This window comes from Chenopodium quinoa, unplaced genomic scaffold (genome assembly GCF_001683475.1).
Source record: "Chenopodium quinoa cultivar QQ74 unplaced genomic scaffold, ASM168347v1, whole genome shotgun sequence".
In the NCBI taxonomy this organism is placed as follows: domain Eukaryota; kingdom Viridiplantae; phylum Streptophyta; class Magnoliopsida; order Caryophyllales; family Amaranthaceae; genus Chenopodium; species Chenopodium quinoa.
The window spans coordinates 21,928,368-21,955,888 of record NW_018742204.1 but is presented as its reverse complement, the minus strand read 5'-3'; the positions used below and the strand labels follow the sequence as shown (position 1 = coordinate 21,955,888).

General features: G+C 34.4%; 2 protein-coding genes across 4 annotated transcripts; both read left to right on the top strand.

The window, feature by feature from the left end:
* The first annotated feature begins 408 nt into the window (after positions 1 to 408).
* Positions 409 to 9,484, top strand: LOC110723591 (ribosome biogenesis protein BOP1 homolog). Of its 2 annotated transcripts, none has more exons than XM_021902948.1 (18): positions 409 to 738; positions 824 to 869; positions 980 to 1,104; positions 1,189 to 1,343; positions 3,590 to 3,707; positions 3,821 to 3,922; positions 4,742 to 4,898; positions 5,001 to 5,109; positions 5,227 to 5,329; positions 5,487 to 5,637; positions 5,731 to 5,863; positions 5,943 to 6,049; positions 6,186 to 6,253; positions 6,360 to 6,420; positions 7,252 to 7,479; positions 7,575 to 7,662; positions 8,300 to 8,463; positions 8,966 to 9,484. In XM_021902948.1, exons 1-18 carry the CDS (start codon positions 472 to 474, stop codon positions 9,049 to 9,051), a joined length of 2,268 nt encoding a protein of 755 aa, XP_021758640.1. In that variant the 5' UTR covers positions 409 to 471; the 3' UTR covers positions 9,052 to 9,484. The 2 variants fall into 2 exon arrangements, with proteins under 2 accessions (XP_021758640.1, XP_021758634.1); XM_021902942.1 differs by having other exon boundaries at positions 971 to 1,104.
* A 3,783-nt stretch (positions 9,485 to 13,267) lies between these two features.
* On the top strand, positions 13,268 to 18,652 carry LOC110723574 (uncharacterized CRM domain-containing protein At3g25440, chloroplastic-like). Of its 2 annotated transcripts, none has more exons than XM_021902931.1 (6): positions 13,268 to 13,990; positions 14,132 to 14,528; positions 15,806 to 16,207; positions 16,313 to 16,467; positions 17,396 to 17,490; positions 17,823 to 18,652. In XM_021902931.1, exons 1-4 carry the CDS (start codon positions 13,920 to 13,922, stop codon positions 16,463 to 16,465), a joined length of 1,023 nt encoding a protein of 340 aa, XP_021758623.1. In that variant the 5' UTR covers positions 13,268 to 13,919; the 3' UTR covers positions 16,466 to 16,467; positions 17,396 to 17,490; positions 17,823 to 18,652. The 2 variants fall into 2 exon arrangements, with proteins under 2 accessions (XP_021758623.1, XP_021758618.1); XM_021902926.1 differs by having other exon boundaries at positions 17,621 to 18,652.
* Positions 18,653 to 27,521: the final 8,869 nt, after the last annotated feature.

Here is a 27,521-nt window from a genome sequence, read left to right as displayed (position 1 = left end):
CTTAAGAGTCCGAATTGAGCTTGGAACTAGCAAAAAAATATCATAAATGTCTCATTTTTACAGTTTTTCACATATTGATATATTTTTATTACGCAAAACGAGACAATTCTGTTATTTTTTTTGTTAATTTCGAGATCAATTCGGGCCCTGAAGGGCTACAATGACCCCTAATACCTTAACCGAAATTTTTTTGACATGTAAATCGATGTATAAGTTGAATTGGGCTGCAATTTACAATTTGTACGAACTTTTGACTGCAATTTGCAAAAAAAAATTTAAATAGCTGCAATTTGTAAAATAAGAAATTTAAATGACTGCAATTTGCAAATTTTCCAATTAAGAAAAGAGAACCAAAATAAGGAATTTATCAAAATAACCCTTGTCCGCTTTCGTCATATTATTTGATAAACCCTAAAAAAAACCCTAACTTATTTCAATCTCCATCTCTCAGTTTTTTCGCAGACTGAGAAAATGGAGTTAAAGTTCGGAAAGAAAGCAACAATGGCGGTAACTAAGAAGAACACGAAGAAGAAAGAGAAGCAGGAGAATTTAAAGGAAAAGCGGAGGGATGAAACTAAGGAGAAAGAATCGAGTAAAAATTTGCAGAAAAAATCCAAGGAGAAAAAAGTTAGAAGTAGTTTGCAGAAAAAATCCAAGGTGAAAAAAGTTAGAAGTAGTTTGCAGAAAATCAAACTATCTGATGATGAAGAAGAAGCAGAAAAATCATCTCAAATTTCAGTGAGTTACTTTTTAATTATATGTAGTTTTGATTTTTGAGAAGTTATTGCAAGTTTTGATGTTTAATTTGATTTTTTTGTGAAAGGAATATTATTCCGAAGAGGAGGAAACCTCTGGAGATGAATTAAATGGTAAATATCTGAGTTCCTGCTTAAGAATTAGCTATTTAATTATAATTTGTGAATTTTAGGATTGGTACTTTTGCGTTTAATTTGAATGTGATTTGAATTAGTTAATGTAGACGGTGCTTCGCCTAGTAGAACCGTTGTAGCTCGTAAGCGCGGTGACACGAATACGAGTGGTGGCGTTAGTGACGATAATGATTCTTTTCATTCGGCTGTAGAGAGTGATTCCTCAGAAGACGAGGTTTGGATATTGCATTGGCTTAATTTTGGTGGCATTGGGAGTTTTATTCATGTGTTTGATGTTTAAAGATTGTTTTATTGTTAGGTTGCTCCTCGAAATACTATAGGAGAAGTTCCATTGGAGTTTTACAAGGATGAGGAACACATTGGTTATGATGTTATTGGGAGGAAGATTAAGAAGAAGGACAGGAAAGATAAACTCGATGCTTTTCTCGCCAATGTCGATGATAAGAAATCATGGTATGTTTGCAATCACTCCTTGCTGGTGGTAATTTAGCATTTGTTTGCTTTCTTTGCTTTATGAATGTTCCTTTAAAGATGTATGCTCGATTATTAGTACCTTTGTATATATCAAATCGATTACTTGCTGGAATTCGGAGCTTGGTGCTCATCCCTCTGATATAATTAGTGGAATACAAGAAATTTTTAACCCTGAAGTCTGCTCTTGGATAGAGTTAGAGAGCAACGTTTATTTCACTTATTTGACATCATGTGTGTGACGGAGTATGTTTATGTTTTGTTATAGTTGTACGCAACACATAGTAAAAAATATAGTGCCACTAAATGTTTATCTCTTTATACTATGTATAATAGTTATTACCCTTCTTTAGGTTCTGCTTCCATCAATTGCTTTTTGGTTGCCAGAAATGTTCTCTGGGTTGGAGGGAGAAGGAAAATTTCTACTTTTTTATCATCGTCTTTTTTTTAACTTCTTTGTTCAAAGAATACTAAGTATTTTCTCAAAGGAAGATTGCTGCTGTTGAATTTTATAGATTGGCTTTTGATAAAAATTAGTAAAGCATAATAGGTGTCCTCGTATAGGCGCTTAGCTAGTGATAAAAAAATTTAGTAGACACTTGTTACCTTCGTCAGTGCATACAAGTAAAGATTTTCCTTGTTGGATGTGTAATTTAATTATTTTGGAATTACATTGTATAGACACCTAGCATGCAAAATAACTTCTACATATTCGAATAGGAGTTGAGAGCCTTGGGGTAGCTGACAAAATGTTCTGAAGTGTGTTGGCTAGGATTTACAAAACATAGTAAATACATGTGGATGGAGAGGCGTTAAATATGTTATGTGGTGGGGTTAGTTTTGGTTTTCTTGTTAACGATCACATGTTTTACGTTTTAGGGGCTCAGTAAATGAATGCGAACACTGGATCATGCATGGTAGATTCTGTAATAGACTACTACTATTGTAAAGCAATTATACTAAACTAAATGACTAAGAAGGCAGCTTGTTGAGATTTTCATTAATGGAAATAAGAAGATAACAATGGCTTTAGGCCATTAGTCTCACCATGTAGCTTGAGGCTACAACTCTCTATTACAATTCACTCAATTTCTGGATGATTTCTAATTAGAATTACCACTACTTATACTAAGTTGGTCACTATGACCTTAAGGCTTAACATGTGAACTTAGCTTAATTTAGAAAAACATAACTCAACATTATAGAACCAAGGCTGCCTTCTTTCCTTCCCTTCCTCTTAATTAGTTTTGTCATTAGCTCTTTGTTGCTAGTGTTGACTCAACTTCTTCAACCTCTTCCAACTCTCTTCCCTCTGGCTGCTGCTGATCCTCCTTTTGCTCTGTTTGCCGTGCCTTGACTTGTGGAGTGTGGGCCTTGGGGCTTCGGGTGTAGACTTGTATAGGCCGGTTTATGGGTTGGGCTGTATGATCCATCACAAATTCGTAGAAATAAATGCAGACCTTTTCAATGTCAGATCAATTGTAGACATCCCTCACATAAAAGATAGCCTTGTTGGGCTTTACTATTGAAGTAATCATAAGCCTTTTTTATCAGAATTTGTCATCCTCACAGGAGAAAAGTTTGTATTATGTTTTTCACCTGTCATTCTGTCCCTATGTACATCTAAAGGTTATTTTATAGGGTATTTTATTTTGTTTTTTCTTCCTAAGACACCTTTATTTATACATTGGTTGCATGCTATATTGGATTGTTGTCATCCATTACATTGAACCAAAGACCCTGTCTTTGTTCTTGTATACTACTATAAGAATTGTGACAACATTACTTATAACATGTTTCACCATCCTGCTGGAAATTCTGAGCTTGTATAAACATATTTTTCATGTAACTTTGGAAGTGCTTGTGGGGGGAGTTAGAGATTTAAATAGCATATATATTCAATAAGTCCAACTTTGAGAGTCGCTAGTTACTACCAGATATTGAGCTATATATAAATCTTAGTTTCTTTTTGCTTCTTTCATGGTGACTTCTTCTTCTTCTTTTTTTTTTTTTTAAATAAAAATAAAAAATTGGCTGTGCTCTTAATATTTCTGAGATCATTTATGCTTGGGCCAGTCCAAAGATTGAGGATGAATAGAGTTTGAGGAATGCTTCATTTCTTTTCTAGGGCAAGATAAGTTGTGATCCTCTGCATGCATGTTTGTGATGCTTCTTCTATGCAAAGTGTTGGTTTTATGTAACTTGACTTATAAATGCAATAATTGTAGGCGGAGATTTATTGATGAATACAACGACGAAGAAGTGGAATTGACGAAAAAAGAGACCAAGATGATTAATCGTATATTGAAAGGAAAGACACCACATGCTGATGTGAATCCTTATGAGGTATCATGCTCATTTTATTTGTGTTATACTATGATGCTAATGCATTGTAACTATTAGCCAACTAGAGTTCTATGCTGTGGTCTTTTCATAACCGTAATACATCTCCTCTGCAGCCATATGTTGATTGGTTTGTCTGGGAAGGTAAAGGCCATCCTCTGTCAAATGCACCAGAGCCAAAGAGACGGTTTATTCCCTCTAAATCAGAGGCCAAGAAGGTATTCTTTTTTAAAAAGATTCTCTGTCAAGTGGAGCACTTTATAGTTTCATGCAGTAGTGAACCTCTCATCTCTATATATAGGGTTAGATGTCATTAGGTCTTTTTTGTTTGTTTGTTTGTTCTGTGGTGCTGAAATAATTACACATTAAAAATTGTGTATGGAGTCTTCTAGGATTGTCAAATTCCGGTGGACATTGTACAAGATGTAATTGGACCCCTTAGAATGCCCCTGCTATGAGTGTAGCTGCAAAACTAGTTTAAATTAGTGTCAATTTGTGAGATATGTGTCTTTAAACTAGACATTGTTCCCTTAACCTTATTATTAAAATAATATTTAGTAAAATTTAGTTCAGAAAAAATAAGTTAAGTTCAACAAAAATAAGTTCAGCTTGACAAAAATAAGTTCAGCTCACTTAAAATGAGTATTAATCAATACAAATAATTGAAGGTCGACAAAGATAAGGTGAAGAAATCAGGGTCTTACAAGTGAAAGTAATTAGTTGATGTTTTCTGATAAAAATTTTGAAGATGTTTCTCCATGTTTTTGGTAGAGGTTAGGATAATAAGCTATCTTTTGTACATCTAGCGCAAAAATTAGAAAGGATGCTGAAATTGTATGCCTTGCTGGAACTTTTACTCTTTATTTAATTTTTTTTGAGAATGGTTTTCATACTGTCTCGTTTGTGTTAATGTGTTAATTTCCCTGTCTTTTGGTAGTCTTATTTCATCAGCTTGTCCTTATTTGGAGTTAAATTTATTGTTTCATTACAATCTTATGGATTTTATAATCATCTTATGCTATCATGTGAATCTGCAGATCAAAAAGTATGTACGGGCAATCCGAGAAGGAAGAATCACATTTGAAAAACCCAAAGAAAAGGAAAAGGTCTACCTATTATGGGGTGATGATTCTAGTTCATCAGGAAAAACAAGAGGATTATCCTACATTCCTCCTCCAAAAGCAAAATTGCCTGGTATGACTAATTCATTATGAGAGTCCCTCCCGCTCCCCTCTCTTCCCCTTTTGGGCTTTTGGGTCCCAAAATTTGGCATCAAACAAATTATATTCTTTTCAGGTCATGAGGAAGCTTACAATCCTTCCTTGGAATACCTACCAACTCAAGAAGAGATTAATTCATATCAGCTAATGTATGAGGAAGATAGACCTACATTTATTCCCACAAGGTATTTTTAATGCTCCATATGACCATGTCTGCAAGTATGAAATATTAACATTCAAAGATTGTTTTCTCTTCATTTTGATGTGAACTGATGGATTTATTACACTTTTTTTTTTATTAGTTATACATCTTTGAGAAGTGTCCCAGCATATGCCAATTTTCTCAAGGAATTATTTGCCCGCTGTTTAGATCTGTATCTGTGTCCTAGAGTTATTAAAAAGCGTGTAAGTTTTTGCCATTTAATGTAAAGAAAAACTGGCTGTTTTCTCTAAGCTGAAGTTTTTACCATACTCTGTGTCTTTGTACATGTACTTTATATATAGTGCTTGTGAACACAATTGAAGGCCTTACGGGAATCCATTCTGATTTGAATGTCTCCAGGTTAATATTGATCCTGAATCCTTGAAAAAAAAGTTGCCTGATCCCAAGGATCTTAGACCTTATCCTACAACATGTTATATTGAGTACAAGGGTCACAGTGAAGCTGTTGTCACTATTTCAACTGATTCTTCTGGGCAATGGATTGCTTCTGGTTTGCTATCGTGTTCACCTAGTCATCACATATTTGTATTTCAGGATGATGCCATCTAAGCTGAATAGGTTTTTTTTTTTTTTTTTTTTTAAGGTTCAACTGATGGTACTGTACGTGTTTGGGAGGTTGCTACCGGAAGATGTGTCCGTGTCTGGGAAGTTGGCAGTTCTATCCGGCAAGTTGCATGGAATCCTTCACCAGATCTACCAATTTTGGCCGTCTCCGTGTATGGTTCTTTTGAGTTATCAATAATTTGCTTTTTCCTTGTTTAATTGCATAACAATTGGCTAAACTTCTTTCTGTAGGGACCAAGACGTGCTTATTCTAGATACTGGATTGGGAAGTGAAGAAGAGCAGGGGAAAATTAAAGATCTTTTGCACATGCAGAAATCTACGATTTCTGATGAATCGGGTCAGTTTTTTTCTTTTCTTTTTTTTTCCCTACTGTTATATCTGCTTATGTAAAGATTAGCTTTGTCCCCCTTTCCTTATAACCCTCTCAATGAAATAAAATCTGCCTTTTCAATCTATATGTTATTATTATATAGGTGATGCTGCCATTGTAAGCTGGCTGTCTGATGACAAATTAGGTGGTCTTAGATTGAAGCATTCTAAGGTACTAATTTCATATTATGTACTTATATAATCCCGCATTAGGTATGTGCAAGGCAGCAAGGTGATTTTGTGAAGAGTGTAACTGCTTATTGTCTTTGGATTTACAGACCGTGACATCAATTGAATGGCACCGTAAAGGAGATTATCTCTCAACAGTGATACCAGCAGATATCCTTATCTCTTCTTTTGTTTTATTGATCTTCTTTTGTTCATTTTAGATTTCAAATTTTCAATCATAAATAATATGAAGTATAAAGCTTTAAGGCAATGTTTTCGGTAATAGAGATGATACTTATGTATCCAGCTAATTGGAAGATAACTTGTGTAGTACTGTAGTTACTGTAGTAATTATGAGAAACTCTTGTTTGCTATATATGGGGTGTATGTGTGTATGTGTTTTGCAGTGAAATATCCTTGGTTCCAATCAATTTCTGAAGCAATTTTTTTTGTGATAATCCTGACAGATGCTCTTGGCTCTTTATTATTAATGTGTTGGGGCCTGGGGCTTTATTTTGGGTGATGATCCTAGTAGATGCTGCTACTATCGTCTTAATTGTTGTTGGTCAGTTGTAGATGTATCCTTTACTGTCTTACTGCATATTAAGCTTTGTATGAGGTTGTAATTTTATATATTTCATACAGCTATACTTGTCATTTTTTCACCTGATATAATTACTACAGTAAAATACGATGTATTATTACACACTATTCTTTTCTGTTGAACTGGTGGCTAAAAAAAAAGTGAAGCAGGGATTACTAATAAAAACCTTGTCTTAAAAATTAGCTTCATACGCTCTAGGTCCTTTATTCGAGTTGATTATCTGATTTCCATTTGGTTAAAATTTGAAGTTTTAATAGACTTTGGTTATACTTGTACCTGGCTGCTTGGCTTTCTTTGTGGGAAATTAGACTGGGGACACTTGAGTATCTTCAACAATGCTAAATGTGATGTTCACTGTTACTTGTTTGCCCCATGAATTTTCTTAACATTTTTTTTACGTGAATCTCGAGCGATAATGATACACCAGCTGTCTAGAAAAGGAAGTCAGAGAATCCCTTTCAAGTTGCATGGACTTCCAGTCTCTACGGCTTTTCATCCAGTTCGTTCAATTTTCTTTATCTCAACCAAGAAAAATGTTCGTGTGTATGATTTACTCAAGGAAAAAATGATCAAAAAAATTGATACAGGGCTGCGTGAAGTTTCGTGCATTGCAGTGCATCCCGGTGGTAACAATCCATTCTTTGCTCATTTTTAACATAGTTTTAATTCTGTAGTTGTACATGTGCTTTTATCTAAATTTTTTGTTATAACTCTAATGTAGGTGATAATGTGATTATCGGGAGTAGAGAAGGAAAGTTGTGTTGGTTTGACATGGATCTCTCCTCCGTAAAACCTTATGCAAACCTGAAGTATGTTCTCTCTCTTTAAAGGCTTCCTATCCTCTTAGCTTAATTTGGTTGACATTGATTTTGAATTGCCTATCTCTGGTATCGTTTTTATTGCGTTTGCTTTATACTGTGGGCGGCCTTGATATTAGGAGTCCTAATGGATTATGTAATTGGTTTTAAGCTTCCAAAAGTGGTAATATTGAGATAAAGAGGAATAAAGTGCAATAATCAAAACTTAGTATGATCTATAAGCTGTGAAGAATTCATACAGGGCAATCTCTATGTTTCTTTATCTGTGTCTGTTTCATTATCCTTTTTCTACAAGGCATCTTGGTGGGGAGAGCCTGTTCTGTGCACTCGGGTGATCCGTACACCCGGGTAATTGCTCATGGATTTTTGCTCATTTAATATATGAGCAAAAAAAAATATGCTCATTTATTAAATGAGCAAAAATTAATGAGCAAATTACCCGGGTGTACGGTACACCCGGATGTATATAACAAATTCTACTTGGTGGGTTAGGTGGCTGGGAAAAGGGGGTTGAAGTGACTTTGTTCTTTTGGAGCTTCTTTTGGAATTTTCTCCTTGCAGTCATTTTCTACTGCTTTTAGAAAAACTTGACATACTGATTTTACTTGTTCAATGGTTTTCTTTTCAGGATTCACAAAAAGGATATCACAAATGTGTCCTTTCACCGCTCATATCCTTTATTCGCTTCTTGTTCGGAGGATGGTAAAGCATATGTTTTCCATGGCATGGTTTATTCGGACTTAAACCAGAATCCTCTCATTGTTCCGCTGCGAATTCTCCAAGAGAAAAACGGTAAAGGCCAATTTTTTTTAAAATTTTTTTATTTTTATTTTCTTGCTGAAGGTTTAATTGCTTCTGTATTTTATTTCCTAGCCAAGATAAAAGCTGGCAATTTTGTTGTGGCTTTGCATTCTTGTAATGTTATTGGTAATGATATATGTCACATGTTAATTATCTGCTTATTGCCTTACAAAATTTAAGCGAATAAACAAGCACAAACCCGTCTATCTCTTCATGCTCTTAAGTCATATTTACTCCATTTTGCTTTCATATAGATTTAGTTGAGCTATATAGTACGAAGTACAAACTTATATCATGGCATTTTTAGTTTTACTATCCTATTTTTTTGGGAGAGGGGGTGTGGTTAGTCAGAAGCAAAATTGAAGACTAATTGATTTGTTTAATGCATATGCATGCTTCTCTTCTTTGTGCTTTAAATGTTACAGGAATTCAAGAATTCTAATTTCTGCTGATGCCTTGCTTACATTTTTTTTTTCTATCTTTGTATTTGCAGGCATTCTGGATTGCAAGTTTCATCCTAGGCAACCCTGGTTATTTACTGCTGGTGCTAATTCTGTCATCAGACTTTATTGTCATTAGGAAGACTAACTAACCGTCCTCATTATTTCATTAACATGAAACATTTGCATTTGTCACCGAAAACGTAAAAAAAAACTATCATAAATTGTGGAAACAACCAAGGATAAAAAAAAAAAAAAAAAAAATCTTATGTTTACTATGCTAGCGCTTCTGCAGGAGCTGTTTTTTGTAGAGTAGATTTTTTTTAATTTATTTTGCTATGATATTTATAATATATGAATGATGTCATTAAATATTCATGACTGTGACGTTGATGTAAAGCTTTAGATACTACTAAATTTTGTTTTGAGCGACTGGTTTTCCTTGTATTTGGAGAACTCTTGTATCTGCTCAAGGATGTATTGTTGTAGCATACATAGTTTTACAAGCAGCATAAAAAAATCAATGTTATTGTATTTTGGTATAATTTTTTTTTTTCAGGCTTGAATTGTCAGGTGCAATCCATGTTATTGTATTTCGGTATAATTCTTTTTCAGGCTTGAATCTTTTGACCGGTTAAGTAATGCAGTCTTTTGCACAAGTAGATTGCAACTCGATTAGGCATTTGTTAATTGTATAAAAATGACAATGCTCCTAACTTGAAAAGGAATAGTATACACGGTTCTTTGGATTCTCGTTATACAGAATGGTCATCACGAATAAAAAGAGAAATTTTTTTTGACAAAAATAGTTTGGAAAATTAATCACATTGAGTTTCGGGTTTTGTTACGCTTCCACAAGCATTTTTTTTTTTTTGGTACGTGATACAGAGAAATAATTTGTAATTTGAGTGCTCTGGGATGGGCCGATTAGGAGAAAATTAGAAAACCAATTGTCTTTTATGTTGACTAGAGCAGCCAAAGCGCGTGCAAGGTGGCTAGCCCTTTTGGTTTAATTTTTCTTGGTTTGTGTTTGCACTTGACAAGGAGTTAGGGCCTGTTCTCTTACGTTGAACTTCTGTTCAGTTCAGCACAGTTCAGTTCAGTTCAGCTCCTAATTTCCTTCTCTTATAAAATACTCATTTCAGTTCAGCTCAATTCAGTTCAGTTCAGCTGAGTTCAGTCAATGAGAACAAGCCCTTAATAGACTTATAGAGGAATATCTCTCTATTGCTTAGCCTTAATTTTTCTTGCCTTGTGTTTGCATTTCACATGGAGTTAATTGTCTGCTGCCGAAGGTTCTTGTCTTTTATGTTGTAGAATATTCTCGGAAATGTGATACAACATGTTGCACCCTTATTTATTTAAGTAGTGAAAAAACACAGCGTGCTAACACTAATTTATATAGGAATTTATGATATTGATATATCTTTTGCGCTCATTGACCTAATTGGAAACAAATGGTACATCATATAGTAGTACATGATGGAGTGGCATTAATACATAATAGTATTCAAATACACATGATTTCACAATGCTAAAAAATTAACATATATTCAAATTATGAACTCGGACAAAATGCTTCTAACAATTTGGTTTGCAATAAATTAACCCTATGCAACCCATAATTCCCTTAGTAATTCCTTGAACCACTTCTTGCTTTCTTCCCCTTTTCACCGTAGTCAATTTGGTTTCCTTTCTTTTAAGTACATCTACTTCGGCACAATCATAGATTAATTTCATTAGTTTTATTGTCCTTTAAACACAATTATGTGTAAATCGTTTATTTCGACCTTCACAAAATGTAGGAAAAAAAAAATTCTCACATAAAGCAACAACCTTTCGTTGTCTAGTGACTAATGTTGTCATGTAATAAAAATAACCCCCTTTAAATTATATATAGAAAAATTTAAACTTTATTATTCCATTATTCATCTAATTTCTAATTAATTTATGGGTCTTAAGAAAATTACAAAATTACACTTGGGAGTAAGAAGGTAAAAAAAACATTTTGAGAGGTATAATAGTCCGTGCACTATTCATAAGAACAATCTCCCACTTTTTATAAAGTAGGGATTAAAATATACTATTAGTATAGTTTCCAAAATGTTAAATATTGATTGATAGATAATTCAATGTCATCGATTTTTTTTTTCTTCTTTTTTTTTTTTTTTTTTTTTTTTTTTTTTTTTTTTGTAAGAGTAATGGTTTGGGAATTCATCATGAAATCACACACAGATTATTGTAAATAATGTTAATTTATTCTCAATATTTATTTTTTAGCTTCTCATATATATGGTTATGTTTATCATTTTTTATTTTGAAAAACTTTAATAATTCAGGTGATAGTTAATTAATGCACAAACCTAATAGTGGGGTATTATGTTAATTTTAAGGGGGACACCATAACCTCCCTCTTGACTTATACTCTCTCTGTCCTTTAATGATAGTCCATTATGGGCAATTTTCACGGGAATTAATAAACATAAATAAGAATTGTAAAAGTACATTGGAAAGGTAAGTTGACATTAGGTATGCAAAAAAGTAGGGAGGAAAAGTAATAAAAGTACGTGAAAAAACAAAATTTACATAGAAAAGTTAAATTTGCGCAAATATTATTGCAAATTGAAGGGAATTTTGGTAAAAATTTAATATTAATGGTACTTGAAAAAAGCAAACGAGACTATCATTTTGAGACTTAAAATTGACAATAAGAGACTATTAATAAGGGACGGAGGGAGTATGAAGTATATAATAAAGATTTCTCAAGACAAATTGTAAGGAAATATAAAAATAGTAGTGGGCTTGAATGGGATCAAGAGAATTGAGAGAGATTAAATACTTTGTATAATTTCATAATGGTCCATTATTTGAAAAATCATCACGTTTGACCTCTTAATTTACTTTCATTTTTTTTTCTTTTATCATAGTATATGTATATTTAACAATTTTTATCATGAATTTTATTGTTATTGTTATATAGATGAAGTTGTATAGGTACAAAGTTTCTACTTATTAGCAGTGTTGTTGTGCATTTGCAAATGTATTAATGCAATGTTGTTGTGCATTTGCAAATGTATAACAAATATAAAAATATTAAAAAGTACATGGAAGTGAGAGAAAGGGGGAGAGAGAAAGGTAAGTGGGACTATTTTCAAATATACTACCGAAAGTTTATATAATACCATTAGTTATTTAGTGATACTATATATGTACTTAATTAGTACCACTGAATGCATACATAGTAGATAGTATTATTGAATGCATACATAGTACCACTTAAATACATCATAAAAATATAAACATTAATTATACTGATTTACGCGTGTTTTTGTCATAAATTCATAATTTAATACAATTTTACAATTTTCAAGAACGTAGTCTGATGTCTTTGTGTACAGAATGATTTGGAAAGTTTCATTTTAATTGCTTTAATACTTATATATAGTCATTGGGGCTACATATAACATTACCCTATTTTTTATTAATTTATAATTACCTGTATTTAAGGTGAAACTAGCGTATGTATCAAATTTGACTATGTCAATTATGTATAAATGTACGGAGTAGTAGTTTTCCCAAAAATGAAGGAGTATTATAAAATATGCATACTTGAAATGTTTTAAAGAATCCTTTTGTTCTTGTCAAAAAAAAAAAAATTGCTCCCATTAATCTGAACTTTGCATCATCCGCCGAAAATAATCCCAACTTTCGTTTATTATCTGTTGCACCCAAATTTGGGGGGTATTAATTTCTATTGCACCCAAATGACCTGCAACCGGTAAATCAGGTAAACATTTCTGATTTAATTTTTTTTTGCACACGTGTCAACATGTAATTGGTTGAAAAAAATAGGAAAAAAAATAAATTTAAAAACATAATTAAAAAAAAAAAACCCAACAGCCACCCTTAGCTTCTCCACCAGCCACCAGCACCACCATCACCACCATCACCAGCACCACCATCACCGGCGCCGACCCCCTCTCCCGCGTATCGTCCCCTCCCTCTCCCGCAACCACCCTCCCCGAAACCCTCCCTCTCCCGCAACCACCCTCCCCACCCTCTCCCGCAACCACCTCCCGCAAAACCACCTAAAACCCATCCCCCACCCTCGAAAACCCTAATCGGACCTCCCTAGCCATCGCTAGGGGTTCAGTCAGGGTTTTTCGAGGGTGGGGGATGGGTTTCCGGGGGTGGGCGGTGGAAATTAATTTTCGGGGTGGGTGATTTTCTGGGGTTTTCGTGGGTGGGGGAAGGGAAGGGGTGGGTTTCGAGGGAGGGGGAGGGGTTTCCGGGGGTGGGCGGTGGTTTCCAGCACCAGGGGAGGGTTTTTTCGGGGGTGGGGGTGTTTTCCGGCGGGGTGGGGGTGGGGGTGGGGGTGTGGTGGCAGCCGCTGGGTATGGGTGGGTTTGTGGGGTTTTTATTTTTTTGTTTTTTTTTAAAAAAAAAATAATTTAAGCCAATCATACGCTGACACGTGGCTAGGTAACCTGCTACATCAGGTTAGATGACCTGTTGGGTGCAACGAAAATTAATACCCCCTAAAGTTGGGTGCAATAGATAATAAACGAAAGTTGAGATTATTTTCGGCGGACGAGGCAAAGTTCAGATTAATGGGAGCAATTTTTCCAAAAAAAATCCTCTTGTTATGTTTTGTTGGATTAGATGGAGGAATTCAATCCCAATATACGCAAGCTGTCAGTCTTACTCTCTCCGTCCCTAAATTACATTTCTACTTTTAGCATTTATCCTCACATAATAATAGAGAGAAATAGGAACGTAATTGAGGTTTAGAGGAAGTATCAATGCTTTATCATCCTAATCAGGGTGGAAATGCCCAAATAACCAAAAACAAAGAAAAAAACGAATATTTGTTTACTCGTATTTAGATTGTTCAGTACTCCGTATATTACTACATAACGGCTGACTGACTTCTCCCTTGGCTAACCAGCAACTCAGCAAGCAACTCTACACTCTGGCCCCTGTACGGCGTGAATTAGAGCCAGAATTATGATGCAGGCACTGTGTAGAACAACTAATCGCACTTTCTTCAACTCACTCCATTTTTATTCTATTCTACGGTTTGTATTTCTCCAAAATTTCATTTTCTTCATTAATTATTTCTAAGGATTAATTCATCATTGCTTTCAATTTCTAGTATATTAATTGATTTCAGGAAGTTTTCATGAAATTGAGGGTACAATGTTTTCATTTTAATGCAGGGGTTCATCACAAACGAACAATTTATCTCATTATTCATCAAATTTTCATACTTATTTGCAATACCAATCAAAGGGTATCTTTACTAAGCAATTGGAATCTAATGTAAACTGGATTTCTCAGGGTGTTACTAGATTGTTGAGTGTTAGGAAGTTGAGCAATGAATCTGTTGTTGGTGTAAAGGATGATAATGGTGTTGTTAGGTTTTCTTTCGGCGATTCGCCTTGTCGAAAGGGTGATGCTAGGGTTGCTGCTGAAGAAGGTAAGGGGATGATGGTGAGAAAGAAAAAGAAGTCAAAGAAGGCTAAGGTGAATGAATTGAGGCTTTACCGGCTTATGGCGAAGAAGAAGATGAAATCGTCGAATCCTGAAGTTAGGATTAGATATAAACTGGAAAAGGTAGCATTTACTACCTCTGTTTCATATTATTTGCAATGATTAGATATTTTTCCTCTCTATTTAATGTCAAATTGTTACAAATAATATGAATCGGAGCCTGAAGTTAGGATTCGATATAAACTGCCTGAAGTTAGGATTAGATATAAACTGGGAAAGGTAGCATTGCTTTCTATTACTACCTCCGTTTCATATTATTTGCAATGATTAGATATTTTTTCTCTCTATTTATGTCAAATTGTTACAAATAATATGAATCGGAGCCTGAAGTTAGGATTAGATATAAACTGCCTGAAGTTAGGATTAGATATAAACTGGGAAAGGTAGCATTGCTTTCTATTACTACCTCCGTTTCATATTATTTGCAATGATTAGATATTTTTTCTCTCTATTTATGTCAAATTGTTACAAATAATATGAATCGGAGCCTGAAGTTAGGATTAGATATAAACTGCCTGAAGTTAGGATTAGATATAAACTGGGAAAGGTAGCATTGCTTTCTATTACTACCTCCGTTTCATATTATTTGCAATGATTAGATATTTTTCCTCTCTAATTTATGTCAAATTGTTGCAAATAATATGAAACGGAGGTAGATATATTTTGATGCTTTAGTGTATTTTGGTGATTCAGTAGCTATATATTGACATGTTCATTGCTATTATACTTCTAGGAGGAGAGTAAAATTCCTTCTGTTAATTTAGCAAGGTCTTTTTATGCATCTCTTAACCTTTGCATGATTGACACAATTAGCAATGTGATGATTTTGTTCTGAAGATGATAATTACATTTTCCCTTCATTAATATGGCTGTTTTTGAATTTTATAACAAAATCTTGTCAACTTTGATGTTAGTCTCTAATTACTTAGTTAGAACTATGGTTGTACATTGTACTAAAAGCTATAGAACTCAACCCTTGCTATTTCCGGTTTCTGAAAAACAAGATAGAGGAAAGGCGGTGCCTTTTTTGCATTGTCTCAAGTCTCAACTTTTGTATGCATTTGAGCATTCCAACTTTGATATGGCGGCACCACATAGTGCTTTGCTATGAACTAAATGTTCTGGTTCACCCCATCATCCACGCCAAATGCACCTGAATCTTAAATAATCTTCCATTCACAAACGACGAGAAAGATTGGAAATAATTCCTAAGTGGAAGAATAATGCAATGTTAGTGGGGAAAGGTTATAATATTGACTGTGATGCCTTGGCATGCATATAGACGATATAGTGCAATGTACGTAGCATAATGTTTTAATGCATCTCTGTTCTCTCCTTAGGCAAAGCGAAAGGAAGCTTGGCTGATTGAGAAGTTGAGAAAATTTGAGTTACCTAAGGCTCCAGCTGAAACACATGATCCTGAAAGTTTAACAGAGGAAGAGAAATTTTATTTGAAACGCACTGGTGAGAAAAAGAAAAATTATGTTCCTGTTGGAAGACGAGGAGTCTTTGGGGGAGTTGTGCTTAATATGCATTTGCATTGGAAAAAGCATGAAACAGTTAAGGTTGTTTGCAAACCTTGTAAGCCTGGGCAGGTTCATGAAATTGCGGAAGAGCTTGTTCGGCTGAGCAGAGGTATTGTCATTGACATAAAGCCTGACAACACTATAATATTTTACCGGGGAAAAAATTATGTGCAGCCAGATGTTATGTCTCCTCCTGATACACTGTCAAAGGCAAAGGTAATTTTACATTCTACTGGATTTTGGTGTGGTAATTTCCCTTGTTTATAAATAGATGTTGCTACAGTATCTATTCTACCATACCTTTAATGCAATTTTTTTTAGGCTTTGGAGAAGTATCAGTATGAACAGTCCCTTGAGCATACAAGTCAATTCATTGAAAAGTTGGAGAAGGAGCTGGAAGAGTATCATGAACACCTTGCTCAGTACAATAGAGGGAAAAATAATGCATCAAAAGATTCTACTACACTTGATTGATGGTAAGTTTTTAATTTATATGCAATGATAGTAGACTGATAGTCTGACACTGTTTTCGATGGTTGCTAGAAGAGTATTAACTAGAGATTATTTTTGCAACTTTACTACTGTGAAAAAAGCTAAATGTCCTGCAAAGTATTATACTTGAGAGACATAGATGATGTTTGAGAAAGGGAAGCAACTGTGATAGGAGACTGGATTATTTCATATTTGGCTACTTAAAAGGCAGGTTGGGTTGCTAAAACTTTAATTCCTTGTTAAAGGTATTGGCTCATAGAATTTGCTTGATCCTGGGATCTCCCCCAACCAGTCTTTTAAGTGCAGACCTTAAAATAGTCTCATGTACAGTCGTTTGGACCCAACGGACTGGAATTTGTTTGATGATATAGTCTGGAATGCTGAATTACTCCTAATTAGTTTCTGGTGTACAATTAGCCAGTAAGACTGGAAGTTGTGATAAGACTGGAACATTGTAGCCTGAAACTATTAGCCTTTAGCAATTAGTAATTATATGCTCTCCAACAGGTCTTTGTAGGTCCTCTTTTAGTGTTATAATATGTAGTTATGTTTATATTTCTGAATGACTTTGGCTGGGCCTACAATTGACTGTGATGTTAAAAATGATACTTATTAGTTGAAGAACCTAAACATTGCTTAATAGCAGTTGGGTGACTCATATTTGGCTTATGCAAAAATTTAGGAAGTATCTTCGACTCTGCAAACACATATTGATTTTTTGGCGTAGCATTATGTGCCTTCTATCTTGTTTACGTCTTTGTGCGCTGAACGCCTCCAAAATGCTGAAAGACTTGAATTTCCAGCTTATGCTACAAAGTTGTTGAAGGATTTGATTGTTTCATCTCTCACCTTTTCTGGTAATGAAACTTATGAGTTGAAAACCCCTGTTTAATGCATGCTTTGATATCGCAGTGCCTTTACCAATTCCCAGGCTGGGGCTGCTACTAGAAGATGTTTTGATGTAGGCAAAATCTGCTCTTGGAGGACCATTATCGATGGATTTGATGGTAAGTGTATCCCCCTTTCCTGTTTTCTTCACTAAAGCCCTTCCCCCCCCCCCCCCCTCCCCCCCAAAAAAAAAAAAAAAAAAAAAAAACAAACAAACAAACAAATAAGTTATTCATTTGAATTTTGCAGCTCCTTGTTAGCAATAGAAGAATTGGCCAAAATGAAGCTTTTTCGAGACCTTTTGGCTCATTTGATACACGGTTGTGGGTTAGGGGGAATCATACTGAGTTAGTGTATTATTTTTGGTAGTAAGTCCCAGGTTGATGTCTTAATTGTGGCATCTCTGCTACCAAACATGTATGAATTGTCATTGATCTTATTTTTTCAACAGATGCTCACACGTCTGGGTGGTAATAAGTGAAAATGGAAATTAGTTCCGGCAACTTGTTAGTGGAGATGCAATGTAATGGGCATTCACTTGGACTTTCCATGTAAAATGTACGAGCACATTTCACGAATAAGTGCTTGCTCAATGGCGTATCAAATGAGCGGTTAGTGTACCGTGGAGGAAGAAATTGATGATTGAGAGTCAAGCATAATGCTGAAAGATGGAGATGCTTCTACAGCCCCATGCCTTAAGAATGGACCTGGCTCATAGAAGAAACTTTTGGTACACGAGATGGAGACTTGTACTGACTGGTTCATGATCCAGGCTGTATCCTAACTCAGAGTAGTCTATTATTCCAGGCCGTATGCAGCTGGACCTGGGCTATTATGTGGAAGTGCATCCAGTGCCTATCTGGCTGTATAACTGGGAGAATTTTTTACTTGATCCGTCATCGTGACTAAATATTGGTCTCTTAATGGTCTGCATGCTTGATTATGCAATTGGAAACAATTCACCCCACTATCTAATATGATGAGGAGCCTTTTGGGTTTCTACACAGACATTGTCCCTGGAGAGCTGAACTGCCGAAGTACTTGGTTATGCTCATGGATGATAATCTAAGTTTCCGCGGATGCTATATGCTTGATTTTTATCCTATTGTGTGGTATAAACTCTAGAGTTTGTCTAGCTTTCTGCCAATGTATAATGCTGTTAGTGGTCCAGTAGTCTATGAAACAATAGTAGGAGTGTAGGACTGCGAATTATATCGAGGAAGGCGGAACTAACTCTTATCTCTTATGCCTAATAAATGTTCCAACGTAACATTCTCTTAATTTTGTAAATTACATATATACTCCCCTCGTTCTTAAATTCTTACAATATTTGACTCATATATTTGTCTGTTTTAAAGGTACTTAAAATGCTTCCTATTTCGTACGGGATCACTATTATAGTACTCCCGTATTGTTTTTGTTCGTCTATGTACTCCTCATGAACTTTCAAAAACAAAAAATAAAATGAACAAGTAATGAAGAATTATCTATCATCAATCAATATCTTATACTAAAGCAATAACCATTCTTTTATTTTTCTAACTGATTTTTTTTAAAAAAGTCACTTATGTGTACAGCATTTACTACGTGCAACCATGGAATATTTTATATAACGGAAACCTCTTAATATTTCCCTCCTCCCGTCTATAATCAAAAGTTTCAAAACCTTAATAAACTTCCTACCCTCGTTCTTCCTCACCATTTTCACCACGTTTCGATTTTCTCTCTCATCTACTACTGCTTCATACGGAGGACAAACGATTCAGCGATATGGAACTCGAAAGCTCGCTCTTCTGCAATGTCATTACGTCTCTCACATTCTCAGGTTCTTCACATTTCACTGATTTTTCTTCAATATTACTCCTCCATTTTTATGCTTCTCAAATTATAATTATGCATGTAATTTTAACTTTACTTTTGTTTTCGCCATAGTTTCGTTCTCTTCAAATTCTCATTAGCGTCGTATTTCTGCTGAATTTCGATTTCTTACTTGAATTTTCTGGAATTTTGGAGGCGATTTTTGGTATATTTCATTGAATTTCGTTGAGTTATTCGTAATTTGGATTCTGTAGCCTACGATTATGCTGGAAAGTCAATTTACTTTCGTTTTTGTAAGTGTAATTTATCTTGCTATTTCATTTTTAATTTCAAAAGATGAATTAGGTTAGCCTTGGTTAATTTTGTAGCAATTGGATGCATCAGTGAACTTTAAGCGAGTATATTTGCTAGAATTTTGTTGCATTTGTTCTTTCTAATTGAATGTGTCGGCTTCGAGTTTGTGACATCATATCACTAAAAATTGAGAGTTACATGTGATGATCAAGTGGTTGATTTTAATATTAATTAAAGTAATGGTTTGGATGTGATGGTTTTAGACGCTGATTAGTATAAAATGTTTCGTAAAATTAGTTGATTAAATTGCGGAAACTATGGAGAGATGCGAGTATTTGAGAGCTGAAAACATTAGATAACCAGTTTTGGACAATGATGGTATCTTAATTAAAAAGAATTTAGATAGTTGAAACTTATTCTTGTTAGAGGGATTAATTTTATTTTTGAAAATCATTTTAACTCAAATTCTGCTGTATTTTCTTTTTCAGACCTTACTAAATACCTTTCATGCTACTAGTTGAAAACAACAAAGGATGAGCATCGCCAGCATTTCCAGCATTTGATCTGAACTCTAATTGTTGTCTTAAACTTTTGTAAGTTTTATTTTCAAGTAATATGCTAGGAAAGTGCAATCAATTTCAAAATATTGCTGATGATTACTTTGGTATATAGGATGTGTAGATCATTTTTATATGTTTTCGTTTTTTAATAGATTTTTAGCTTACTTGAAAAATGCAGTTTCAACTTTGGTATAGTTTTGAAAGGATTACCAGTATTGTGTTTGGGATGAGGTTATTAATATGTGTAGTTCTCCATGTCCTCAAAAAAAATCTTTATGAACCTCTGAAGCTTATTTTAGGTGTTGGTCACTTGATCTTTGCCGCTTTGCTTGCCTAGTATATTATCGTCAGTTTCAGGTTAAAATATTTGATGATTCAGGTTATTTACTTTGGGAGAGCTAACCTTGGTTATGGTTTTAGAAACTATTATATTTCCATGTAAACCTATTAGGGAGAGCTGACTACTTGAAGGATGAATGGTCCAACTACACATAGAAGCTAAGCTATCCCAAGGGAGTTTCTGCGGACTATGGTTGTCTCTATATACTTTGCTCTTTCTTTGGAGTGATATATCTTGTAGGCATCATCTTGGGCATTTTTTTTTGAGAAGGTTTTTAGGAATTTGGGTGGGAAAGGATTTTTCCCCAATTCTCCAGAGGTGGGGTGTTAATGACATTCATCAAACTTGCTAATCTTCGCCACTTTTCCCCCTTTTCAACCGGCTATGGCTGATGTCTTTGAGATGATTATTAATATTATATATGGTCTAAGGCAAATGAAGATGGTAGGAGGTATCACCTTGTGATATGGGAGTGAATTTGTAATTTTGAAAAAAGGAGGTTCTAGTTTTGGACCTTTTGGTTGTGTGGAATCTAAAACCTTTTCTCTAGTTGAAAGATGGTTGTGAAGTTTTTCACAAAAGATCCCAGTTATCCTAGCCTCCTAGGCATAGGGTTCATTGGAATTGGTACTATGTAATTAATGGACTGAATAATCACTGGTAATGGAGTATTGGGGTGAATTTTTCTCTTAGTCAAATTTCAAGGTGGAATGAAGGGGTGCATTACTTAGGGAGGGATTTTGAGCGAAAGATCAAATTTGAGTGTATATATCAATACGTCTACTGGTTTCTACTGTTAACCATTCTCCTATATTATCTTTTTATGTTAGAAGTAGTGGCACTTCTGGGATTTTTCGGTTTAGGCCGATCTTTTATGAGTGGGAGTTGGAAAGGAGCTTACAAACTTGATAGCTAATTCTTCAGGTTACTTACTTCTGCTCCTTTTATAGCCAATTCCTAACTCACAACCTTTTTCTTTTTCCACCTTTATGAGAAAAATTACGCCTTACAGCTCCAAAGCATGTTAGGGTAGGCTGTGTAGAAAATTACGCAAGTTTGAAGAAAATTACTCGTTAGAATTTTCTGGCTTGTAGGCTGTGTCACTATGTGTTATCTCCTTATGTGTGTCTTGTGCTATGCTAATGGAGAGGCCCTAGCCTCAGAGTCTCAGACATAGGCTATTTAGTGAGGGGAGAGGAGGTTAGCTGGGTTGTCTCTGTTACTGTTTTTAGTCATAATCAGGCGCAGCATAAAAAATTTAAGCAACATATGGGGGCATCAATTTCCTGCATACAGTTATTGATTTAATTTTTGGTGCTTTGATGGGAGAAGAATGATAAGGTAACTCTTGTTTGGAATTTTAAATTTTTTAAACCAAATTATTTTCTTGAATCTGGTGGACTTTTAAGCCCTCTCTTTAAGGTATATGATTCTATTGTAATAGTTTGTTTGTTTTTTTTTATTTTATTTTATTTTTATTTTTTTAAAATAATCTGCTCAAGTTTTGTAGAGTAATTCTAATTTCTAAGTAACGATAAACTTCTGTATGATTTTAAAAAGTCCTCCTATAATGAAGCAAAGTCATGCATGATAAGATAGATTTTTATGTCCATATTCGGATATTCATGCTATTGCTTGTTCTTTAACCCTTTAGTTTCTTCACCCGACAGCAATTGCAAGGTGAATTGTTCTTTGAATGCATTGGAGGTCTTTCATATTTAGATTAAGATTTTGAAGATGGAGTCTGGCCTGTCTGGGTCAAATGTTTATAAGACTAGTTGGTGGCCCAAGAGTCCAAGACAACACTTGGCCCAATTAAGGCCATTATGTATGTTCATAACATAAAAAGGGGGGGGGGGGAAAGTTCAGGCTGAAATCCTTAGAAAAAGACACTTCCTGAGTTTCTGGTCCAATGACATTAAAGTCATCCTCTAACAAAATAAATACAGTCCTACAATGATTAGGCATTACTTATTCCTTTCTGAGATTAATCACCTGCCATTGGCTTAATGTTATCTATTACCTCCTGGCCCTTGTAAACTGAGGCCGGGATAAAGTGATTACAAAAGGCTAATTCTCATAGTCTTGCACAAGAAGGAATCTCTCCTCCTAGTATAGCTCAGCATGTCTTAATTCTTTAGGGCCAAAAGTGTTCAACAAGCTCATACTGTATTTTTTAATGTAACTTGCAACTATGGCTATGATGTCATTTCTTTTGAACCTGATGGTTATGAACTTATGATCATTAAGGTGTACATGTTATTGTGGAAAAAGGACATTTTAACTTCCTTGTTCTGACTGTATAAAATAATTGGTTGATAGGTACTTGAAGTTGCACATTTTAGAAAACTCTTAGCTTATTTCATTTTACAAGCAGGGTTTGAGTATCATATGAAGCTAGTACCAGGCTTATAATCTTTTTTATTTGATGTAAAATTGGCTGCATGGTTGACTAATAAATGGATGCTTATACATTATGCTTTATTTTGTGGAGTTGCAGACTTTTAGGGAGGGCTAATTAACATGATTGTCCTTTGCCCATAGTCTAGTATTCTAAGTAAATTCTGGATGCTTGTAGCAATAGATTTCAACTTGAATCAGCTTGATGCTTTATCATTTGCACTTTGAGCGATGAGGGTGCTAATCTGTGCATATAGATATCTGTACGTACTAATTTTCCTTTTTTCTGTCTATTTGATAGTCAGAGGGGTGGTTAACAGAATGTTAAGAGGTAGGTAATGTTAAGAGGGTGTGAGCAGAATGAGGAGAGCTGTAGAGGGGTGAAGGCACGTTGCTCGCTGAATGAAAGCAGAAGAATCTATGTAGTTAGTAAAATACCTTTTCTTGCTCCTATATACCAGTATAAGTTTTGCTCGAGATCTTAGAAGATTGATACTAGTACATAGATTTCTTGTTTGCCTGTAGGATTGCTATATTTTTTTATCCCTGATAATAGGATAGTAACGGAATTGATTGTACATCTAGTAAAGAATCTGATGACATTGTTTATTGAGGTCGATTAGAAGTTGGATTTCAAGTGCTGTGCACAGACAACCTTGATGTTGGGAGATTGCCCTTGTAGAAGCCAAATTTGTTAAAGTTGGGGGGTTAAATTTAGGGCTTTAGTGCAATGTAAAAAATGATCATGGAAAGGAGCAAAATTTCTATGTAGCATTTTTAATTGCTTTTTGTGTAACAAAAGATAAGGGAGAATAGGCTTATCTTTTTGGTCTACTTGGCCATAGGCATGTTATTTGACTGAAATGATTGGTGTTGATTGCTAGTGTGTATCCAACATGCATATCCCTGAAGAAGTCACGTATACAGATAGCATTCCTAATCTACTAGGAAGTTCATCATCTTTTTTGAGTTGGTATCTCTAGTGTAATGAAGATGCTCATGACTCATGAGTGGAGTAAGATTATTCTAGCTAGAGAAAGATGTCCTACTTTTTTCTTTAGTTTTAGTCATTTGAAACTAGTAAGTGTGCTTCTTGGCTGATGATTATCGTTCTGTTTTCTTTCCCTATGATTTAGGCATTTTGCTTTGTCTTTTAATTTTGCAATGGCGTAAGGGGAATTAGTAATTTTTTGCTCATTTTAGGTGTATCAAAACTTGGTATGTTGTGTATGCTGATGGATCTTTAGTCTTTTTTATTAGGGAAAAAAAAATATTCCAAAGTAGTATGAGAATAGTGTATTTTTATAAATGCACTTAGCTGCGCCTAAAGGTGTGTTTTTGCACATTTAATATTTTTAACTTATTTCAAAATCTTTGATTGAACTATAATTAGCTAAGAAGCGCATCTAACTCTAGGTACATTAGAATTTACATTAGAGGTTTTTGAATTACAAAGCAAATTTTTCTTTATCAATTACTGATTTGATGTAAATCACAATGGTGTTTTCCTGAAAAATATGCTATTGAACAAGTTAGTAAACTTCGTATATATATATTTTTTTAACTGTTTTTTTTTTTAATTATTTTGTTTTATCATGAAAAATTTATGTTTGATGTACCTCTAAATTACTATACAAATGTAATTTAGATTCCAAGTCTCCGAATTAAGGTTGTTGCATAAATACATGTCAAGGCATTAGACTCCCTCCATTTCCCAATTGCATCTTTTTGGCCAAACTTGTTGTGTCCAAGTATCTATGTTCTCATTGAATGTCAACTATTATACACGGGTATTTAGGTGAAATGAAAGGCCCGTGTTACACAGTGTTGATTCTTTGCCATGATGAAGTAACGAGCTAATTTGTTTTCCACTAGAAGCCACATCCATCACCTCTCACTGTTTTCATGTATTTTGGCTCCCTTCTTCACAAGGGGGGGTGAAAGGGATGTTTTTGGTTTAACTAAAGGTTGATTTATACATGAAAAAGATGACAAAAGAATTCCTGACCAAGATTCTGCTTTTGTTTACCTTTCAACCTGAGCCTTTAGACAGCACTCACCTAATAAAAAAGAAAGCCTAAAGAGAAAGCTGCCTACCATTAAGGGGTCGATAGTCTATAAAGCTCCACAATTAATCATATCATTTCCCAATTTGTATACTTTATTATTATTATTATTACTATTGTTATGGTCACCTTTTTTAATTTATTTAACTAAGTTCATCATATTCTATGTGCAGCCAGCAAATAGGTACCCGAGGACATGACCGAAGTCTAGTCTCTATTTTCCCTCCGTTCGCATTTAGTCATCAATCAACATGCTAATTATTCAAATTAACCTATTAACATGGTTGTTAATGTTGGATGAAAAAAGTTTCCTCAAAAAAAAAAAAATGTTGGATGAAAAAAGTATATCTGATGCTACATTTTGAAGCATAAGAATGCTAGGACTGTTTTCCGCGGAATCTGTTTTCTGTCACTTTAATTACATTAAACACCATGACAGCTATTTATCGCCTGATTGTGGAAATTAGAACTGGCCTTTTAGAAGAACCCATGTGAATCTATATTCAATAGATTACGAGTTACTATCAGATTTAGGTTTTGGCTCTTATTGTCTTCACTTAACCGTGCGGATTCATGTTAAGTAGGTTAATCATCCTCAATTTGGGTTTCAAGTCATGACAGCTACCAGCATGCATGTCCCTTAATGTACTTTCACCTAGTAAATGTATGATAGTATTTGCCTACTCTTGTTTCCCATATCTGGCACTTATTTTCTTATTATTCCTGAATGTTAGGCATATCTTCAACCATAGGTGCATCCTAAAATTTCATGTTTAAAAATTAAAATCCCTCTCATGTGCAGGTTAAATCTTAAATGCTTCATTGGATTGCAACTGTTCCCATGATTACCAGGCTGTGGGTCCAAGCAAAGTTAGATGCAACTTGGAAGGTACTATACTTGCCCATTTGGCTTTAAATACAATATAAGCTAAATTTCACTAATATTCCTGGGTTCATCTTGAGTGTCCATTTTAGGTAGTCAATATGCAAAATTGGTAATAATGCTTTGTTTTATCAAGCACAAGTTTTTTAAGCATTACAAGTTTTGCAAAGCTGCACCTAGCTATTCATGGATTAACACTTTTAGCCAAGTTTGGGTAACATGGAGCATATTGGTTTGATTTGTGGCGAACCAATTTTTTTTTTTTTTTTTTTTTTTTTTTTTTTTTAACTTTTTATATCATATAAAATCAACCAATTTGTGGTGTTAAAGTTAAATCACTTTGGCTCTGTTTGGTAGTTAGCTTATTGGGGTTATATTAGCTTATTTGACTACTTTAGCTGATTGACTAGTCAAACAAGCTAATACAAGTGTTTGGTAGTAAGCTTATTGAAAGAGCTTATTCCACTAAATAAGCTCTTTTTGAAAAAGCTCATTTTAGAAGCTTTTTCAATTAGCTTATTCATTAATTTTTGTGAAATGACACTTATAACCTCATTTAATTTAAAATTCTATCTAAACTACCTATCTCACAATTAGCTTATTGGTCATTTCACATACTCAATCACCTTTAAGCTATCAGCTATTTACCAAACACTTTTATATAATCAGTTAATACAATAAGTTAGTCAAATCAGTTAATAAAATCAGCTAGTCAAAATCAGCTAACTCAATTAGCTTCAGCTTTCTCCCAAACAGGGCCTTTGACTTTACCCGTTTACCCTTAATGATTACTTTGATTAGTAAGTGATCGTTTGGTTGAACTTATGAAGTAAAATTTCATAGGTAGAAGTTTTCCATGTAATACATACTCTCTGAGGTAGTAAAGATTATTATTTGGTTAGACATGGGAAGTAGACTGTTCCATGGAAAGGTTTACTTAATTATAGGGACTTACGTAAACAATTTTTTTTGTTTTGTGGGAAGTGAAACTTTTCATGGTTTTTCCTATTCAAGCACTTCCTATATTATGGTAGAAGTTGATTATCTAAGCCTTGTAAGCGAGTGAAACTTCCTTTAATCAAATTAATACACTTCATAGAAATTGGAAAGTCATGGGCACATCAGCACATGAACGTCCTAAAAAATGGTATTTTCTATGTTCAACCAAACGACCACTAAGACTCTAAAGGAAAGACGATCTTGTCTATTTATGTGGTGTGGTGATAACAATATTAATAGTGATATGATAGTTGTGGACTATTTGTTCAAGTATTTAAAAAGTAACCTTCAATTGTGTTTGGCCGTGCCATTTAGCAACTGTTATTATGTAGTGTAAACTTCAACTGTAATTTAAAGTTGCTAAACTGTTATACGGAGTTGTAGTGTTCAAGTAACATAGAGCATATTTTGATTAATACGGAGTAGTAGAGTTTGAGTAACATAGGGCATATTTTGATTAATACAGAGTAATGGAGTTCGAGTAACATAGAGCTTAGTAGTGGTTTAATTGATTTACCCGGTTGCCTGTGAAAAAATAACTTAACAGTAGATGGAGGGTATAGTGCGGGGTGGGGGGAGGTCTTAGTCCAAAAATCAAGATTACTTTTCCCATCTTTATACGAATCAGGTCAAGTTAGATCATGTCTTTTTTGCATTGAAAGACGCCAGAATCTGGTTGAAATCTCTGTGCTTTTGTCGGCTTCTTTTTTTAGTAGGATTTTGCTTCTACATACTAACAAAGATTAGTCACACTATTTTGAATGCTAAATCAAGGTTAATGACATCTTAC

Coding starts and splice junctions, on each gene's coding strand:
- LOC110723574 (XM_021902931.1), top strand. CDS start 13,920: ATGATGCAGGCACTGTGTAGAACAACTAATCGCACTTTCTTCAACTCA. Junction 13,991..14,131: donor CATTTTTATTCTATTCTACG/GTTTGTATTTCT, acceptor ATTTTAATGCAG/GGGTTCATCACAAACGAACA. Junction 16,208..16,312: donor ATACACTGTCAAAGGCAAAG/GTAATTTTACAT, acceptor AATTTTTTTTAG/GCTTTGGAGAAGTATCAGTA.
- LOC110723591 (XM_021902942.1), top strand. CDS start 472: ATGGAGTTAAAGTTCGGAAAGAAAGCAACAATGGCGGTAACTAAGAAG. Junction 3,923..4,741: donor CTAAATCAGAGGCCAAGAAG/GTATTCTTTTTT, acceptor GTGAATCTGCAG/ATCAAAAAGTATGTACGGGC. Junction 5,110..5,226: donor CCTACATTTATTCCCACAAG/GTATTTTTAATG, acceptor TTTTTTTATTAG/TTATACATCTTTGAGAAGTG.